Source organism: Camarhynchus parvulus, chromosome 10 (assembly GCF_901933205.1).
Source record: "Camarhynchus parvulus chromosome 10, STF_HiC, whole genome shotgun sequence".
Taxonomy (NCBI): Eukaryota; Metazoa; Chordata; class Aves; order Passeriformes; family Thraupidae; genus Camarhynchus; species Camarhynchus parvulus.
The window spans coordinates 18,383,646-18,403,151 of record NC_044580.1 but is presented as its reverse complement, the minus strand read 5'-3'; the positions used below and the strand labels follow the sequence as shown (position 1 = coordinate 18,403,151).

The 19,506-nt window shown below is 42.3% G+C and overlaps 1 protein-coding gene across 1 annotated transcript in view; it reads left to right on the top strand.

Moving 5' to 3' along the window:
• MEGF11 (multiple EGF like domains 11) overlaps positions 1-19,506 on the top strand; it is a 252,337-nt gene that overhangs the window by 71,102 nt on the left and 161,729 nt on the right. The window contains 1 exon segment of the mRNA XM_030955179.1: positions 13,582-13,674. Within this exon segment, the coding sequence (XP_030811039.1) occupies positions 13,582-13,674 (93 nt within the window).

Below are 19,506 nucleotides of genomic sequence, written 5' to 3'. Positions count from 1 at the left end.
CCAGGCAGATTCCTTCTTGCCTAAAAAGAGAGCAACTGCAACCTCCTGCCAGCTGTCAGTGCCAGTGGCCCCTTCCTCCTTTCTAGGCAACTTATAGACTGAAAATGTGAATAAAACTGATCACTGGCGCTGCAAGGAGGGCTGAAGTGCTACAATAGAATGATAACACATGGTAGCATATGAGAACATGTGAATGACATATGATAACACACAGTAAGTGATAACATATGATGATACATGATGACACATGATAACACATGATGACACATGATAACAGAGCAGGGGTGTGGGTTAACCCAGTGCCTCCCCCCTCACTGATCCCTGCAGCCACTCGCATTCCCTTTGCCCAATGGGATGGGAGAAGAGGAAAGAAGAACCAAAGAAAGAAAACTTATGGATTGAGTTAAAACAAATGTGAATGATCCTGAGGAGCAGAGCAAGCCTTGGTGCTGTGCCAGCACAGTTCAGTAGTAACTGAAATGTCAGCATGGTCAGCATTGGCTTGGTCACCAACCTAAACCACAGCATGATCCAAGCTGAGCCGGAGTTAACCCCATCCCAGCCAGCCCAGTAGAGCCAGCCATGCTGCAGATAATAAAACACTCATCAATATGATCCTCAGGAAACCTCCTTATGGTTTTTCTTTGTCTTTCCACCTCTTGGTTTCAGTAGTGGCAGGGGAGCACTTTGGAAGCTGGAGTGAGCCACTCTTTTCAAGTGGTTTTGTCTCTGTTCAGAGATTGGGAAGGACAAGCTGGTGCTGGCAGTTGTCTGGGCTGGCCGAGGGGTTGTGGGCCCTGCTCCTGCCTCCCTCTGCTCTCACAGCCTTTTATAGCAACAGCCATGGATGCCATAAATACAGCAACCTGGCCAAGCAGGAGGAGGCATTTGGCTACCTGGGTGCACTTACTTACAGCTCACTACTCCCCATCTCCTCCAGCACAGGAATGAGTGGTGGAAGCGTTTGGCAGACGGAATTTGGCCCAGAGTATACAGAGCTTTCAGCATCTTCCTGTGCATAATGTGCATTTCTTTTATGAGAACTTTTGGAACGCCTGTCTGTAATTATTCCATCCTTTTAGCAGTGCCTCTGAACAATACCAATGGCATTCACACAGGGAATACCACGTGAGCCTGACACAAGAAATACCATTCCAGGCACATGGTGTGATCCTGTGCAGGGCCAGGAGCTGGAATTCAATGATCCTTGTGGTCCTTTTCAGCTCTAAGCTTCTGTGATTCTATGATTCTGTTAGTCTACTTGTGATCATGGATGTTGGTTTCTGAAATGCCAGGGAATTCCTGGGAATGGGTTTGCTGGATGGGAATTCAAGGAAGTTGTCATTCCCTTTATTCCAAATTAACTTTGGGTTTTGTGGCACATATTCCACCTTTCATAGTAGGATAAAGATATATTATTCCATGGATTTTCTGCAACTACATCCATTTCTGATGGAGACTATAAAAAAAAGCCAGTTACTCTGGAGCTTAATGCAAACTGACAGTGCTCTGTTATGGAAGAACTCTTGAAAATTTGTAGAAAGCAATCACTTAAGTTAAAATATAAAATACTTACAACTCTGAAGCATAAATCATTTACACCAAAATGTAAAAATATTAAGATGCCAAATTGTGCAGAAAATCACTCTGAGACTTTGGACAAGAAGTAATTTCTTCCTGTTGAACCTACAACTTTGCAGCAGGAGCCAGGATATCAAACAGGGTGAGTGTTCCAATTTCCATTACCTTTGGTGAGAATTGTGGCTGTGCACCATTTCTGAGTGGTGTTAACATACCACAGTAATAAATGATCTGCAGAGTGAGTTCATGGAATCTTGGAATGCTTTGGGTTGGAAGGGACCTTAAATCCCATTCCATCCCACCCCTGCCATGGGCAGGGACACTTTCCCCTGTCCCAGGCTGCTCCCAGCCCCATCCAGCCTGGCCTGGGGCACTGCCAGGGATCCAGGGGCAGCCACAGCTGCTCTGGGCACCTGTGCCAGGCCTGCCCACCCTGCCAGGGAACAATTCCTTCCCAATATCCCATGTCTCCCTGCCCTCTGGCAGTTGGAGTTGCTGATAGTGAAGGGAAATTCTTCATGGGACAAGGGAAACAGTGTGGGAGGGCACAATGGGTAATAGGAGTGAACTGAAGGTGCCCAGAGGGCACACTATGGAAATTTTATGTTTGCAATAGAGTCAGTTTGTAAATCAGTTTTCATTTCTGGTTCCTTAATGGTTCTAAGGAAAAGAAGATGATGTTGGCTGTAAAAGCATCTGTTAACACTCTTAGTACAGGGGAGGGGATTAATCAGATGTCACAAAGCTAATCAGGGACAGAGCTCTTTTAAGCAGCCATGGAGCCATCCCTTAGAACCTGATGTGCTTGGAACTGAGGCTACAGACATTCCCTTTTCCTCTCTGTGTCAGGATTACAGCATTCCCCTTCACATTGTGTGGTGCTGCACTTACTTTCCATTTTCATAGAGAAGTTTTAAAGCTCCCAGGGGAGGTTTTTTCATGCAACTTCAGTCCGTTGCAGATTTGATCACAAAATGGTTTTGAATAGTTTATCTTAAGCTCAGTATTTCTAACATAGGTATTCACTTTTGGAAACCTCACTTTCTCTGATGCTGTAAGTCAAAAGGAACTATTTAATCAATCTATCTAACCTCAAACCTTTCTTTGTTTTTATCAAGATTTTTCCTTTCTGAATGCTATGATTTACTTTTATTACTGTGATGTCCAGAAATCCATATGCAAAACTAGAAGATGGCCTTGCTTATGATGTAAAGATGTAAATTGAGTCAAGTAAAGAAATCTTTTTTCTGATTAAAAATAAAATAATGTGTTTGAAACACATTATAAGGAGACTGGTGAAGAAATGGAACCTTTTCAGGAACAGCAGTGCTGTGCACAAGGGCTCTGCAGAAGCAGATCTCCGGTGCAGATCTTGGATCTGATGTCACCACACCTGCACTCACAGGTGTCATGTTTTGACAAATGTCCAGCTTAAATAGAATTCCTTTTAACAGCATTACTAAAAGCATCTAAAATTATCTTTTCATCAAATACTGCCAATGCTGTGCCATATTTACCTTAATATAAACAGTAGCTCTCTTCAATAGTTTCTGATAATGTAGGGAAAAGCTTTTGTTTCCAGCTCCCATCTTCTATCTCTAGGCCATAGTGTGAATCCCAGGAGCTGGAAAGTGCGTTTTACTGTGTGTCATTAATAGAAAGTTTCTCTGGACATTCAACATGCAGAAATTGGGCTAGATCCTAAATCAGCTGAAATTCTGCAATCTGGAGTAGGTGACAGGAAGTTTAAACGAGTGGCTTGAGGTGAGGATCAGCCCCCATCATTACAAAAATGTTTCCTATGTTGTCTTTTTTGCAGTTCTTTTCAGAAAGCTGCTGTGAAACACACTGCTGTGATTCCTTTTGAAATGTGAGAAAAGTGAAAGGAGTCTGCATTTAAATATTCCATCCCCAGGACCGTTAGCGTAGCTTATACATGATCTTCAAACAGAGCACAGTCTGTCCTTGATTTCAGCAGGGTCACCTTCACTTGCATTGTGGGCCTTGGTTTGAAATGAAATCTGAAATGTGTTGGCCCTCTGGGGCCTGTGCCTGGCCTCAAGGACAGGTTTGCCTTTAGAAATTTGTCCATATTCGCCCTGTTTTGGTGAGAAACAAAGAAAGGATTGTTGTTAGATTCACTTGAAAAATTTTGGAATAAGAATGAAGAAAGATTTTGTTTGAAGCATCGATAGTTTATTCAATTTGCTGCAGGACTGAAAGTTTTCGAGGAACATCTGTGTAATTTGGTTTTATTAAGTGTTGCATTGCCTAGCAAAGACAGCCAGAAGTGTCATGCAGTCCAGATGTCTTCATCGATCTACTTTTGATCTTTTAGGAACAACATTTTTGATGCCTCAATCCTCACTCTACAGCACACACTCTGTACCTATGGAAATCAATCAGCAGTGGAGCTGTGTCATTTGCTGTCAGAAAATAGAATTTTCTTGGCATGAGACCCACAATTCAGGGCAAGTCAGTAATCAGAGAACTACGGACATGTAGCAAGGCTACCAGATCTAAAAATAAATATATCACAAGCTGATAGAATTTGTACACAAAGAAATTCACTCAATGCCCTGAGTGGGTAACCTATAGCAAAATATGCAAGAGCTGTGATTTTGAGGTGATTTCCAGATATAAATGTTTCCAATTATAAATGTGTGAGGGCTTTTCTGATAATGGCTCATTTTCTTTGACATTTTCCCATGTGTTTCCTGTCTCACTGTTTAAATCAAACAGCTCCTCAGCCAGTGCTGGAACCTGTAAATTCCTGGTCTCTTGGATTGCTACAGTCACAGGAGGAAAGCAGGGGTGGCTGTGGCATGCAGCAAAGCAGTGGCACTGTACTGGTGGAGTTTCTGTGGTGAGGCTGGAAATATCCCCCAGCAGCTGAGTTTCACCCAGTTCTGCCACGCCTCTCACCTGTCCATCTGTCATTTACTTCTCACCTTCCTCACCTGCAGGGCACTGCATTCCTCCAGTCTTTCTGTGGCGGAAATGTTTGTGATTTACCACTTTTAGTGAATTTGCAGCTCTGTGCTTCACACCTGGCAGCTCATTTTCCTTCCAGCACAACTCCCAGGAGAGCCCAGACTGCAGGCAAAGTTACCCAGCCATGGAGAACGGGCATTCCTGCCTCTGTGCTGGGTCTGGTGCCACCTGCCCTCACAGGTGGTTTGATAGGCCAGGTTTTGCTTTCTTTTCTTCTGGGAGGTTTGGCTGCTGCTCCAGAGATTGGCAGGAAAGCTGCCAGAAGGACCAGGGATCTTATGTACAAGCTTCTCCTCTATTCCCAACCTGTCAAGAATTTAATTTCCTTAGGCAACAACAAAGAAATCCCCTGGAGTTAAGAATGGAATTACTGGGGAAAGCTTTTACTGGTTTTGGCACTTCTGTCCTCAAAAAACCTGGAGCTTTCTGCAGGCAAAGCCTCTTTGGACTGCATTTGGTTTTGCTGGACCAAGGTCTCCTAAGCTGTGTACAGAGAGAATGAAGGAGCATGCCAAGAGTAAATGTTAATATTTCTGCATTGCTTAGAAAAAGATAGTGCTGCTCTTTCTGAAGGTGCCACACAGAGCACAATTTGCAGACAAATTAAGTTTGTTGGTTGGATGAATCAAGTTCCAGTGGAAAATTAACAAGTGAAAATGTATTTCCTACAAATTGCTGGGAAGAGTTGGTCAATTTACCAAAATGGAAGGAGCAGACAGAGGGCACAGGAGGGGAAAAGCTTTCCAGGGTCACAGATTCTGCTCTGCTGATTCAGGATCTCCCTTAACCTCATTAACAGTTTGAACTAGTGCTAATGATTGTTTTGAACCCAGTGTGAGGCAATGGGAAATCATTTACCAGAAAATGTTAAATGCTGAAATTGTCCCACAGAATAATATTGTATTAGAACATTGATCAGCAGAATTGATCTCAGTGTAACTCTTTCCTCTCAACATGGCAGAATACAATGATTATTTCTACTTGAAGCAATGACAGAAAATGCAAAAAATTGGTTTCAGGCCTCAAAGGATCAACAATCATCAATATTTAGCTGCTCCCTGATGAGTTCTCTCTGGACTCCAATTCACTTTCTGTGAAGGCAATGAGAAAGACTGAGCCTTAAAACTGTCTTGGTTTGAGACCGCTGTCTGCCAAGCAAGGCAGGAACCTCCCTTGGAACAGAGAACATGACCCCTTTCCCTCCAAATTATTATAACTTTGAAATTACATGGCTTTCAGGCAAGGAGATGGGCAGAGGAATGAGTTCTTTGCGAGTGTGTGTGCCAAGGCAAACAAACAAACAGCGAGAGAGCCCGAACCCAGCCCAGCCCCCGGCCGCTTCCCCTGCGCTGCAGTTCCGGGCACAGCCACAGGGGGCGCTGCTGGCTCCCGGCCGGGCCGGGCGGTTCTGCCGTTACGGCTGGGGCAGTGAATGGGCGCAGCAGCAAAGAGCTGGGAGGGCAGGGGTGCCCCAGTACAGGATGTATCGCACTCTGCATCTTCAGCTGCGGGGGTGTTGGAGGGAGTGTAAAACCCAAAAAACCCAGAGCAGTGGCAGAGAAATGGTGGGGCTGCCAGCAGCGGCTCCTAAGCGGAGTCTGAGGTGGAAGGGGTTTCCCTAGGGAGTGAGGGGCCTTTTTGTGGGTGGGTGTTATCAAGCAACAGCTGCTCCCACAAGCAGAGCTTCACTCGCTGTAGGAGCAGACAGCAGGAGATGGAGCCTCACAGTGGTGGTGAATTCTCCCCACAGTGGCCGCAGCCTGTCTCCCCATCCATCTGGCAGAAGAGAAAACCCCACAGGTAAGAGAGCAGCAGCTGCACCCTTCTCTAACTTTGGCCATTTCTTTAATCTGTCTTAAATATTGGTCGTTATTGTCTCTTAGCAACAGATAGGACAAAATTCCATGAAAGAAAGAAACAAAAGAAAAAATCCTAACCCCCAACAAAGTGGTAAGGTATTTGGGAGTGTAACTCACCTTAGAGGGTCAGGATTTCACCAGAAGGAGGAATTTCTCTCTTTGCCCCAAGGTCAAGCCCAGGCTCTGGTGTGTCCTGATTCCTGTGGAGCCCTGGGGCTGAGCAGGAGTCCCTGTGTGGATGTGTCTGACCTTGGTCTGAGGTGTGAGTTAGTCGGGAGCTGTTTGCATCAGGCACTGTCTTTCTTGCAGGATTTGCCTCCTTTGTACACTGAACCCCCTCCTGCCTTTGCTGCTCTTACCCAGCCCTGTAACCTGTCCACTTTGCAGGGCAGATGCACCTGAGTGCTCAGAGTCTCTTAGTGCCTTTCCACCATCCCTTTTTGTGCCTTCAACTCCTGCACTTTTTTATTAATGCAGCCAAAGGTACAACAGAGTTCAGCTTCCTGACCCCAGTCGTGCTCTCTGACATTTGCTGCTATGAGGAGGCTGCTCTGCAGCTCTTGCTCAGACAGCACTAAATGGTGAGTGCTATCATCTCCCATCCCCTCTCTCCTCCAGAGCAGATGAAACCAATGGGGCATCAAAATGCCACAAAGACTCTGTTAAATGTGTGATTCCCCCGACCTCTCCTTTTGCAGGCTCTAAACTTCTCAGTCACTGTCACTATTTTATGGTCAGTGATGCGATGCCATTCCTGTCTCAGGGATGTGCTGCTCCAGCTCAGCTGCTCCTCAGAACCAACCAGACTGGGATTCCAAACTGTGCCCCACCAGTCTCAGGGCTCACAGAACAAGTGGAAGTCTCTTCCCCACCCTGCCCTTCCCCTGGCACAGTTTACTTCCCTATTCACTCCCTAGAGTAAGGCCTAAAGCAACAGATTGCAGCCTGGACTGAAGGAGGTTCTCATCAGTGCCAGCTCCTCAAGTGACAGTAAACTGTGAGCATTCCTAATGAAGGGCCCTTGGAGTCTGAAACATTGAGATCTGGATGGAATTATTCCAGGACTCCTAAACTAGTCCGTGTCACAAGCCTGGGACACTCAGAAATGTGGAAGTCTCTGTGTTCACCTTGATAGAGGCCAGAACCCCAGGCTGTTATTTACCTGCTGATAGAAAGGGTAAAAAACTGCCATGGAGTTTATGCTTATTAACAAATCTTCATGTCCCAGCAAATGGATACAGAGAACTACTGATCTGTTGTCAGTGATGACACCGACACATGTCAAATTCTGCTCTTGGGAAAAGACAAAATCCTCAAAATGGATCTCCACAGTTCTTTTACTTCAGACATCCACAAGTCATGTCTGGCCTAATCCCTGAGCTTTGGCCGGGTGTCAAGACTGAGGATAACACAACCCAGAACAGATCAATACCTCACTGAGGCAATGGCCAGAGATCCCCATGGCCCTGACAACAAAAAGACCATTGATTCTGTTCTGATTGCATTGATGCAGAGTGTCTTAATTCCAAACCTGCAAAAGAAGTGCTGGAATTGCTCCTACAGGAAAAGGAGCTGATCTTGTGACCCACTGATGTTATCTGCTCTGCATCAGTCTCATCTTTCCTTTGCTCACATTGATCTCTTTGGGTTTGTGTTTTTCGCTGGTACTTTCATGGGAAGATGAAAAAGAAGGGTTGCTATGCACTGAAACAATAAATTCCTCAAAGCCTGAGCAGGCTTTGAGATCTCTTCATCTTTGGAAGTTGTTAAACCTTGCATGAAAGTGCTTTCCAAGGTGATAAATTAATGGATGTATCCTGAGTGATGACCACAGAAATAGACATTAAGCAATGCAAAGAGCTATTATCCCACTTCATTGAAGCAATTATCCAGGAAACCATCAAATCAGCTTGATTCCTGATGGAAAGTCAGTGATTTAGGGAGGAAATCATCCATTCCACAAATAAGCAATAATCTAAGAATGAGAGAAACCTACCTGGATGCACTAGCTGTAGTCATCTTTCTTGTGCTATCCAAGCTCCCTTTCCTGAGCACAGCCAAAAGCTGACTACAGGCTTATCTAATGAAGCTGATACTGTAGACTCAGCACAAGCTGGACCCAGGCCAGTACATTAAGATGGAAGCACCAGAGAGGCCCTGAGTGAACAGATTCCTAATGGATAAGGAGCAAGAATCTTTTTCATCTTTTTTCATCTACTTTGACCTCTCTGCATTATCTGAAACCACTGGGCATAGGATAACATCTATTTCACCTAACAAAACCACTCTTTTCCCTAAAAGTGGCACGAGGGAATGAAGGAATGCGCTAAAATGGCCCAAATTATTTTAGGGACATGTATGAAATATTGAAGGAAAACATCACTTTTCCCATTAAATTTCTGCTTTGTTTAGTCCAACAACTATCAAGTATGGGGCAAACTGGTTAAATAATCTGAAGTTAAAATACCAGCAACATAAAAAAAAAGGCAGGTTACTGTTGGTTCACAGAAAATAAATGAAATTGGTCGGAGTTTGGGCAAGATCAGTGTATAGTGAAGAAAACCTGGCAGAAGTAAGACAGAGAAAAGAAGATATTTTCAGGCAATGACCTTGTGCCACGTGTGCAGTCCAAATAAACCAGTTCATTCTGTGCAGTTCCAGGCGAGTGCCTGAATTTCTCATTGTGTCTCATAGCAGCATCCATATCTCCATTTAGCAATGTTTTCCATTATCATAATGTATCTCCAGTTATTTATGCTTTCTGTCACCTCCTGGCTGCTCTATGATCCTGGGCAGGAGTCCCACAGAGCCCAGGAAACTCCGGCGTGTACGGAATGCTCCGGCACGGCTCTCCTGCAGCACGCGCTGCCGTGAGCCAGCACAGCCCAAGGAGTGATTTCTGATTTCTGTTCTGCTCTGGGTCCTTCACACTTTGTAATTACCCTGCTCTTTGTTTTGGAGGGATTTTGTTTGTCTGGCATGGCAAAGTGGGACAATGGCAGATGGAAGTTGCTGGGTCGGTAGCTGTGAACTCCCACAGGTTCTAAGGACCACCACAAATGTTACCACACTCCAGTGCAAGCACAAATTAGGTTGTTTGTGACTCTGTCTTTTGTGAAATAAATGTACAAGTTATATTTTTGGACAAGGAAAAATTTTCAAGTGAATCACTCCATACTTGTTCCCCTAGGATGAAACTCTTCCCTAAATGCACCTCAGTCTCTGGGAAAGAGGCCGATTGTGGAGCTCAGTGGGTGCCAGCAGTCAGTGGGTGGATGATGTGATGAGCAGGGTGTCACAGAGGGTGTAACAACAAAGTTAAACCCTGCAATATCATAATTTGGGTCCATACAGAGGAATGCAGCATCAAGGAAGACAGAGCAATTCTCCATTCCTGCTTTTGTCTGGGATGAACTCCCTGTGGTACCCCTTGCTGAAGGAACTCTGCAGTGGAAATATTCTGCAGTCTGCTCCACTGAGCCCTTCTCCTCATTGCAATATTCTGGGCACTTCACGCCTTTGAGGAGAGGAGACACAGACAAACCATTTATCATATCTGAATTCAAATTCTGGGCAACAATTAAAGAATAAGCATTAGTAGAATCCATTTCTCTAACATCCATTCCTCAGGACAGCCATTTCAGGTGTGAAAAGTGTTTAATCTTTAGGTCTATTTCCCTGAGGATTGACCTTATATGTTAAAAAAAGCCCAGTCTGTAATTATAAAGTAAGTGATAAGCATCAAATGGATTGTTACAGAACCCTTTTGTTGCCTTTATTGCATGATAAGGAGCAGTTGCTGTGTAACCTTGAATGTGGGCAAATAACTCATGCTAAACACATTGCGACAAAGATGGCATTTTGGCAGGGCTTTGATGTAGGTCATTTTATTACCAGGCTGAATCAAACTACAAACTGATGTCAAACTCATGCCAAGAATGCTAATAACACACTGATCAATGAGGTGCTGGATTGCTCAAGCGAAGTGGTTGAGGGAAAATGCAGACATAAAAAGTCTGGAATTCCAAAGGTTGAAGTGCTTGGGCTATTATACTGGGAGGAATTATATTCCTTCCATTAGGACAAGTTTTCTTTACTCCAGGGGCCTTTAGCTGAGTGTTGAACAGGACAGTGTCAGAAAGTATATACTCATCTTTATTTTTCTTGACCTTTATGTGCAAGTAATTTTTATAGTTCCATTAACTAGTAGGATCATTTGCAAACCACTGTACAAAGTGTATTATGAAGAATGCCTTGGGGACCATGGTATCCTATTATGTTGAATGTTAATAGAATGAAAAATTAATTTAAACTCTAAAGACTTGAGCAAGGCAAGACTTCCCTTTTATAGGAGAAATTCCAAATTTTATTTGCTGTGGTAAAACTTTAGAGCTGTACCCTAATATGACACCTGATTTGAGTCAGTGCAGGGGTCTGATTGTTTGCCAGTTTAAATAAAATTACTTCTGTCAAAGCTTCTCTGTTGAAAAAAGCGAGTTTTCTGTGACCCCCACATTTGGAATTAGTCACTAGTGAGCTCTGAGCTCACAGCTACTTGTTTAGCAATTAATCAACCAGAGATGAGACAGCCCACAGTTCCAAGAAGCATCTTCACCTTACTTGAATCTTTAATTGCTCATTAAACATTGTCATCTTCGGCGATGTGGGACTTCAGAACACCTGAAAACAAGGATACAGTTCTTTATAATATATTTTTTATTATTTTTCATGTGTCTGAGTGCTTTAGAATGAGGAGTTCTCTCTTGAATCTTGCTGCTAAGTCTCATGTTGCACTCTTCCCATAGGACTGCAGCTAGACAGGCGACCAAGGAAACTTCATTGCTTAATTAGTTACTATTATTTCATATTTATGTTAACATAGTTGAGGTGTGATAAATTTGTGTGGAAATCAACTAAATTTAAAGCAGTAATGTGCAGGAGTTCTGTTATTTGGAAGAGTAAAGAACCAGTCCCCCATGAACCTTCTCACTCACAATGTTTGCTTTGAGGTGACAACGTGGCCAAGTTAAAAGGGTAAAAAATCCTGCACATTTTACATGTTAGAGTGATTTATTATTGCAAATGTCCATACAGGCAACAGCAAAATCTCAGTTTTGACTTCCATATCTCTTATGAAGCTAGGATGAATTTCACTGAGAAATGTACTCTCAGCCAAAGCTGTGCAGGACACAGTTCCCAAGGTATCCCTATCCCAGCATATCCTATATCTTTTAGCTCACTGTAGTTTGAATAAAAGCCTATAAATTTGTGACTGTTCTATATGTGAACTTCTCCGCGTTCTGGATAACCAGCCATTTTCAAATGATTGTAGGAAGGTGTGTATATTTTTATTGGAATATCCTGTTTGTCTAATATCCTGTCCTGAATTTCATCCCACAGCTGTAGAGCAGGATGCTTCACTGTCTCCAGAAAGCCTAACTCGAGTAAAATAAATGCACAAAAGATTAGGACAATTAGTGACTAGAGATTAGCCATGAATATTTCATGCCCACTGCAATAATGTCTAAACATAAGATATGGAATAAGAATAAATTGCATTTTTGACATGCAGCAAACGTAGAAAGGAAATGATTAATTTAGAAAGATCTTGCAGTGGTTTTAACGAGGCAGCGTTCTAATCACTGGTCACGTGGGATCTGCTGGATAAAGAGCAGGAAAGTTTGTCCCGCAGGATTATTCTGAGTTTACCTGCATTTTGATGTTGGATTTAAATATTTTGTGAACAGCTCTGTGGGTTTGGTCTGCAATGACCCAACCAGAGAATAGGCAGCAAAATGTTTCCATGAGCTTTGTTGGCAGCTGGGTGTGGGTCCAAGGTGTGACCCAGTCTGGGAGTCCAGCCAGTGTCAGGTGTAGCACGAGTCATTCAAAGCGACAAGGCAGTGGTGGAGAACTTTTGGTGCAGGAGGGATCTGGGAACTGAAAGAACTCCAGCTTTCATTCCACCTGCAGATCAGGGAAACTTCCAGAAGCTTTGCTGGCTGATTTCAAAGGAATTGAGTGGTTCAGCTCCATTTTCACTACAGCACCCCAAAGCTACTTCCCAAATCAGCTTTGCTAGCCTTGGTGTGAACAGGAAGGAATTATCTTTGTCTTGGGATAAGTCTTTTGTAGTCCAGCTTCAGGCAGTTCTTGGTTAAGTAAACTCAATACCCACCTTTCCCATCTAATATAAAAACACAGGATATATGACCATAGATTATATATGAACTAAATAATGTATTTTATATATATGTACATACAATTTAATACAGTGACCTCATTGCCACTGCTTCATATTTTTAATAACTCGTACGTGTTGGTTTAGATGGAAATTATGTGTTCCAGCTTAACTATCCAATTTGAATCTCTGGCACAAGGAGTTTCTGGCAGTGTCCTCAGTGGTAAAATGGAAACAAGGTAGTAAGCAACAAAGTTCAGTCTTTAAAGCAGTTATTCAGTGCTCTCCAGACTCTTTAGTATATGATGGGCATACACTGGAAACTGTCAGACACTGAAACAGCACAGGAAAAGAGAATCCTAAAACCTATGAGCTGTTCCTCAGCCAGCCTGTTTGTCTTGCTTTGATCTTGAGGATATCAAACTTCCAATATTATACCAGTGACACAGAGAACTGTAGTTATGGAACACTGGCTGACCTTGAAAAGACAAAAATGCACTTACAGCCACTGCATCATGGAGTAAAATTATTTATTTTCCTGGAGCTGTTTTTTAAATGAAATCTATTTTGGATCTTAATATACTTTCAAGACTGAGCTCCATTTTGTCTTATGAGCAGTTGCAATTTGAGTGCAATATAAGAAGCTGCTGTTCTGTAATATAATAATAATAAATGTCAGTTTGGTAAAAAACTTTATTATGAAGCAAAACTGCTAACCAAAGGAATTTCTGGTGTGTGAGTTTTTCACTACAGGGCTGAAGTGACAAATGAATTTATTGCAGTCAAGAGACCTATATTTTATTTTGGGCACTTAGCAATAATTTAATCTTGTGAGTAATTATTTTTTTGCGTGTTTGCTTTGTTTAATATTTTTAAACAAAATATTGCTCTCTAAGGCATTGTTTAGGGTATGTTTAGCAACCACTTAATATGTTTACAATGCTGTGTGTTGTTTCCTCTCAACAGCACTGTGCACAGAGGAGTGTGTGCATGGAAGATGTGTCTCTCCTGACACGTGTCACTGTGAACCAGGCTGGGGAGGGAATGATTGCTCAAGTGGTGAGTAAAGATACCAAAATATGATAAAAATATATGTTGCTCTTAAAAAACAGGTATTATAAAGCAGTGGCCTTAGAATTTGGATGCTTTGAATGGAAAAATGAAGGTTGTCTGCTGGTTATTTTGTAAGAGTTCATATTGGGCTGGAACAAAATGACCTTTAAGGTCCCTTCAACCCCAATCATTCTGTGGTTCTATGAATATGTGAAAATACCCTTTCCCAGGATAATGACATTGGACTTTTTTGGTTGTGTTTTGCAAAGAAATGTGAAATGCAGTGGAGGATGCTGTTAATGCTTTTGGTCCTGTTATTAGGATACCAGTACAGATAATAGAGGTCTATAAAGAATTTTTTTCTCTCTCAAATCTTTAATACAGCACATTCTTCATGAAATACTCTGTGGAGTGTTGGAGCTGTTTGGAAAGCACTCTCTCCAGATAGAATTCTTGTCCTGTTCAAGCCAGGGGGAGTTTTGCCATTGACTTTTCAGGCAGCCCAGATTCTCTCCTCTGACTTACAATCCATTCCTTAAATCCATACTGCCAAAGTTAGGGAATGGGAGTTGGGAGTTCTGCACCTTTTGCTAGGAAATTAATCCACACTTGAGGCTTTCAATTCTTTCAGCTGGCAAGGCTGTGTTTGTTAAACTCTCTTAATTGGGCACGGTGAGTTGAAGTGGTTGGTTCATGCTGGAATGGAGCAGGCTGCACAAACATCCGAGTGTGACGTAACACAGGCCTGAGACATTATTGACAAAGCAGGAATAAGCTTGATAAATGGAGTCAATTTGTGCATCAGGCAAGTAAATAAAGCTGCATGGGTAGAGATGCTGGGAAATTAAACTGAATGGGTGTTTTGTTTTGTGTTGGCTTCCTCCCTCTCTCCCAAATTGATTGGGATCTTAAGAAGAAGAAGGTAACAGAGGAGGGATCTATAGGGGGAGGAGTTATAAGGGAATGGGAGGTAAATGTGCCTGAGGGTGAACACAACCAGAGGCTGAAGACAGTGGGGCAGATTCCTAGATGGGTTCCTGGGGTTTTGTCTGCAGCTCTGCTGAATATTCCAGCAGAAAAGGGAATAGGAAAGGAGTAGGGAGGAAGGACTTGAGTCCAGAGGGGATGTGGATGCTCCAGCCCTGGGAGTGTTGAAGGGCAGGTTGGACAGAGCCCTGAGTAACCTGGTGTGGGGGTGGCATCCCTGCCCATGGCAGGGGTTGGGATGAGACGATCAGTGAGGTCCCTCCAACCCAAACCATTCTGGGATTATATGACTCCATGGATGGAAACAAATGCCATACTATGGGGTTTGAAGCAACATTTCGGGATTACCTGAAATGCAGACAAGGGAAAAACTGGGCATCATGATATATTGAATATCTATATTTAAAAATATTAAAAAAACCCACAACATTAATTGTGAGATATTGTATAAATTCTCAGGAACTCATGTAATGTTTTTATTACTCTTAGTACTAGATTTAGTTTATCCTACTACTGAGTATTTGTACAGTACATGAGCACTAACAGAAGTTAAAAATAATGATAATAAAAAGACTATGACAATAAGGACATACAGATACAGATTACACATTTATACACATGTGCACTCACCGAGTAAAAAGCACTTCATTCAGTGTAAAAATGGCCAGGAAAGGATGTCAAAGTACAGAATGGTCTTGTGGACTAAAACTACCCAGTGACTCTTATTAAATTGCTCTAATCTTGCAAGTGGAGATAAAAGAAAAAGAAGGTTTTTCCTATATTGAATATTTAGCTTTTTAAAGTAATTAGGAATATTAAAGCACTGACAATGATTGAGATAGAAACATTATTCATAACTTTTATTTCCGCACTGGGCAGGGATCCAGTATATTTCATTTATGAGGTTTCAGTGGTGGAAAGAGAAGTGTTAGCCAATTCCTAAATTAAATATGCCCTGTTAACTTTTATAAATGATAGCCCAGGATTAGCTTCAAAATTTAAGCTTTCATCTTATTAATATAATTAGTGTGTTTGCTGGCCTATAGTGCCCATTGTCTTTCATTCCCCTTGTTATATGCTGGGGAACACGTGTTCCTGTCCCAGGGTCTGATCCCACAGGCTCTGCCCAGTGAAATGCTGCTAGGAGGGAAAGTCAGATTTACTGCACCTGACAGCTGCTCACCTTTGTGCTTGACACTAGAAATTTGGGTGACTGGACTATTCATTGTTAGGAGACTTTGTTTAAATTCAAAGGTTTAAAGGAACAGATTTCAGCTGAATACAGCACATTGTTACTCCCAGTATTTCCAAGAAAGGGAGAATCTGGAAGCTTTGCCTATCTGAGGTTAGCCACGTTTTTCTGATACATGATCCATGTGTTAAATCATATTTTACTGTTATCCAGTTATAATGTGGAAAACAATTTTCACTTCTACTGGAATAATGTGTCATCTGTACCTATTTCTGCTCCTTCATGACTGTTGGTAACCAATGAAGGTCGCGTGTTTGCAGAGCCAAAGGCTGTTTGGGATGTTCCTGCAGGATGTGCTCGGGACAAGCTGAGGCTGGTGGTCAGTGGTGTCACCCCAAACCCATGGGGCTGGAGAACTTCCCAAGGCATCCCTCAGGATCAGGGATTTGATGCAGTCACAGGCGTATTGCTTTTCATGTTGGCTGTTTGAAGCGCTTTCACTGGGAGAGGGATTGCCAGCCAAAACACTTCCTTTAAATTTAGCAAAGCTCCCAGGAGCTGGAATGGCTCCTGAATGATCTCTCTGAAAGCACTGCTGAGAAGGGGAGCCTCCCTGACACTGGGGGTAGTGTGTTGTCATTTACTCGGGGAAGATCTAAGGATGCTCACTCTTCCTGAGATACAATTTCAACACCCTGCAGACACAGCCATTATAACTTTCTAAAAGTTATTTCTAACTTTCACTTGATTTGATGGGTGAAATTCAACCATTAGCAAAGCTCCAGCACAAGGTCCAAGTTCACTTCAGAACCAGAAGTCAGATCCAAATATTCTTTCTTGGTGTGCCTATGCCTGGAGAGGGTCTGAATGCTGACACTGAGCCCCAATTTCCCACAGAGAGGCAAAGTCCTGGTGTAAAATGCAGTTCCCCAGCATTACCATTCTCTCTTGGCTAAAATATTCTCAATTAAATGTTTTGAATAGTTATAGCTACAGCCTGAAGTCATGCAAACAATTTAATCATCTTGCTCAGACTTGGTTTCATGCCTTCCTAGAACCCAAGCCTGTAAGACAACAGTTACAAAACTTGCTTTGCAGTGCAGCTTTCCAGTGACTGATCATGGTACATGTTAGAGTTCATCTGTTGTCAAGGTTAAAATAACTTCAGATGAATTGCTAAACAATTATAAAAAACCCCAGTGCCATATTCAGCTCTGCATGTCTCTGTACCTGTGTTTTACTGCATGCTGTTGTACATCTGTCCATGCCCACAGGCCTAGCCTTGATTTCATGCTATAAAGCTGCAATATATTAAGGCTTGATTACCATAACAATAAAAAGAGAAGTAATGAGGTATTAACTAAAGAAGCTCTTGAACAAAATGTTTTCAGCATTTTAATGATGCTAAAAATTAAAAGGAAAATCCTTTTTAAAGACCACTGCATACCTTTCTCTTGCCTTTTAACTTGTTTTATTGAATCATGCCTGTTTTGTCCATGCAATCTGGACTGTTGGTTTTTAAAATACAAAGCAAGATTGCAGATGCTCTGTGTGAACTTACCTGCTCACCTTTCCAATTATTTCAAAGCAATTAGCTTCAAAGAGTATGATATACTGGCTTGAAGTTCTAGGGGGATATAATTGCCTGTTGGTGGTTACCTGGCCTCTTCTGGGTCTTGTTCACAGCCATCTGTATTTACAGGCCCTTAGGCCATCATCCAGCAAAGAATTTAAGCTTATCCTTACACAAATAGGATAAGTTTTTCATCTGCTTTAAGTATTTAGGTTGTTAAATTAGTTTTGAAGGAACAACTAAAAAACTTAAGTGAAATTAATACAAAGCTTTAATTGAAATAATCGGGCCTGTGTGGAATAAGGCGATCTTTCTTTCAAGATGTTAATCAGGTAATTTTATTGAAGACCATTTTGACTCTCATGAGCATTATTTATTGTGAGGAAGGTCACAGAAATCTTTCTGGTTAATAGGGCATTCTCAAAAAAGGGGCAGCAGGTAGGAAAAAAGAAAGTTCCAGGCAAGAACCCCGAATTAAAAGCAAAAATCTTCCAAAATTTTGTGTGCCAGGTTGAGAAATTTCCAAGTAAACAAACACAGAGGTTGTAGTGAAAAAATAAAGCGGTTTTCAAAGTGTTTGATTTGTTATTAGTTTTGAGAGAAAACACAGTACTTTCCCAAAGTGCAATTAAAGAGATGTTGGCATAATAAAGCCAAACCATTTTTCTTGCTGTGTCACCTGGGGGAGAGAGATTATAGTGCTGCTGTCTGGCATAGCCTGATCCATAAGGTATACATATGGATAACATAGTTTTCCTTGGAAAGGATGTTTTGTACAAGCTGTCATTAGGAACAAGAACCTATTTCATCTTTATCTCTTTGTCAAAAATAGCCAAGGTCATAACAACAGGCTGTTGTAACATCACAGCAAGATCACTTTTAAGGGTATAGCCCTGGAGCAGCTGGAGTGCCTCAGTCCTGAGACTCGTGATGAATGGGAACAGCAGATTCTGTGCTAAATCTGAACGGGGTTGTTTGACAAGCCATGGAAAGCAACAGCAGAACTCTCAGGAGAAAAAAATGAACTGTTTTAAAGTGAGGCTGTGGTGGTTTTCAGGCTTGATTTTGGCATTCATATTCTCCAACTGCTTTGAACTATTTCTGGAGAGGAAATGAAGTTCAAAGGAAAGATCCCTGGTTCATGAATTCAGACTCAAACAAAATTCATGTGGGAGGCTGATCTGCCAGAATCATTAGCTGATTTTTCATCCTCAGATTTTTTGGAAGGGACTGACCAGGAAATCACCAGAGTCCACCAAAGAGTTTGAAGGTGCAAGACCACAGCTCTTCGAAACTGTTAGTGGGCTACTACTTAGATCCAGAGCATGTCCCTGAGGGACACCTGCCCTGGCTCATTTGGGACTTGTCACTGTGGGGTTTGTACCTCAGTGACTGCTATATCCAAGTGCCAGGTGAGGTCACAGAACCAGGTACAATGTCCCTGTTTCCACCACAGCCAAGTGTTTCATTTGCCATTCCAGCTGTTGGGTTTAGAGGCAGTTTCTAAAGATCTGTTTGAAGTTGTTAAACTGCAATTGCGATCCAGTCTTAATTATTGCTTTAGCTGAAACAGGATTTCATACACATAGCATGTGGACTTCAAAGTTTTAACACACTTTTCATTTAAGCCAAGCTCAAATTACAGCTTAATTTTGATGTGATTTGCAGATTCAGTGACAACTGCATCATGCAAAGAGATGCAAATGTACAAAATCAAACTCCAGTGAGGCTCATAGAAGGATCTTTCCATAGCAATTACTGAGTGGAATTGATTTCTGTCTCTCAGTTCTAACAATTTGCTCTTCCTTAAACTTAAAAAACACCCATCTCCCTTCAATCACTGCTGAACTGGTGTAATCAGGTAAACAGCTTGTGTTTAATTTTTGCCTCTGCTGGATGTTGGGCCCACGCACCAGGGCTCAGGCCCTGGGTTTCATGTGTTCCCAGGCTCTGTGGCAGCAGCTCTTCCTGGGCCCAGCCCACGCAGGACAGCCTGTGACAGGGAATGAGATGTAAACACAAGCTGCTGTGCAGTGCCGTTGGTGGCACAGCAGCATGTCCTGCATGTATTTTTACACGGATAATT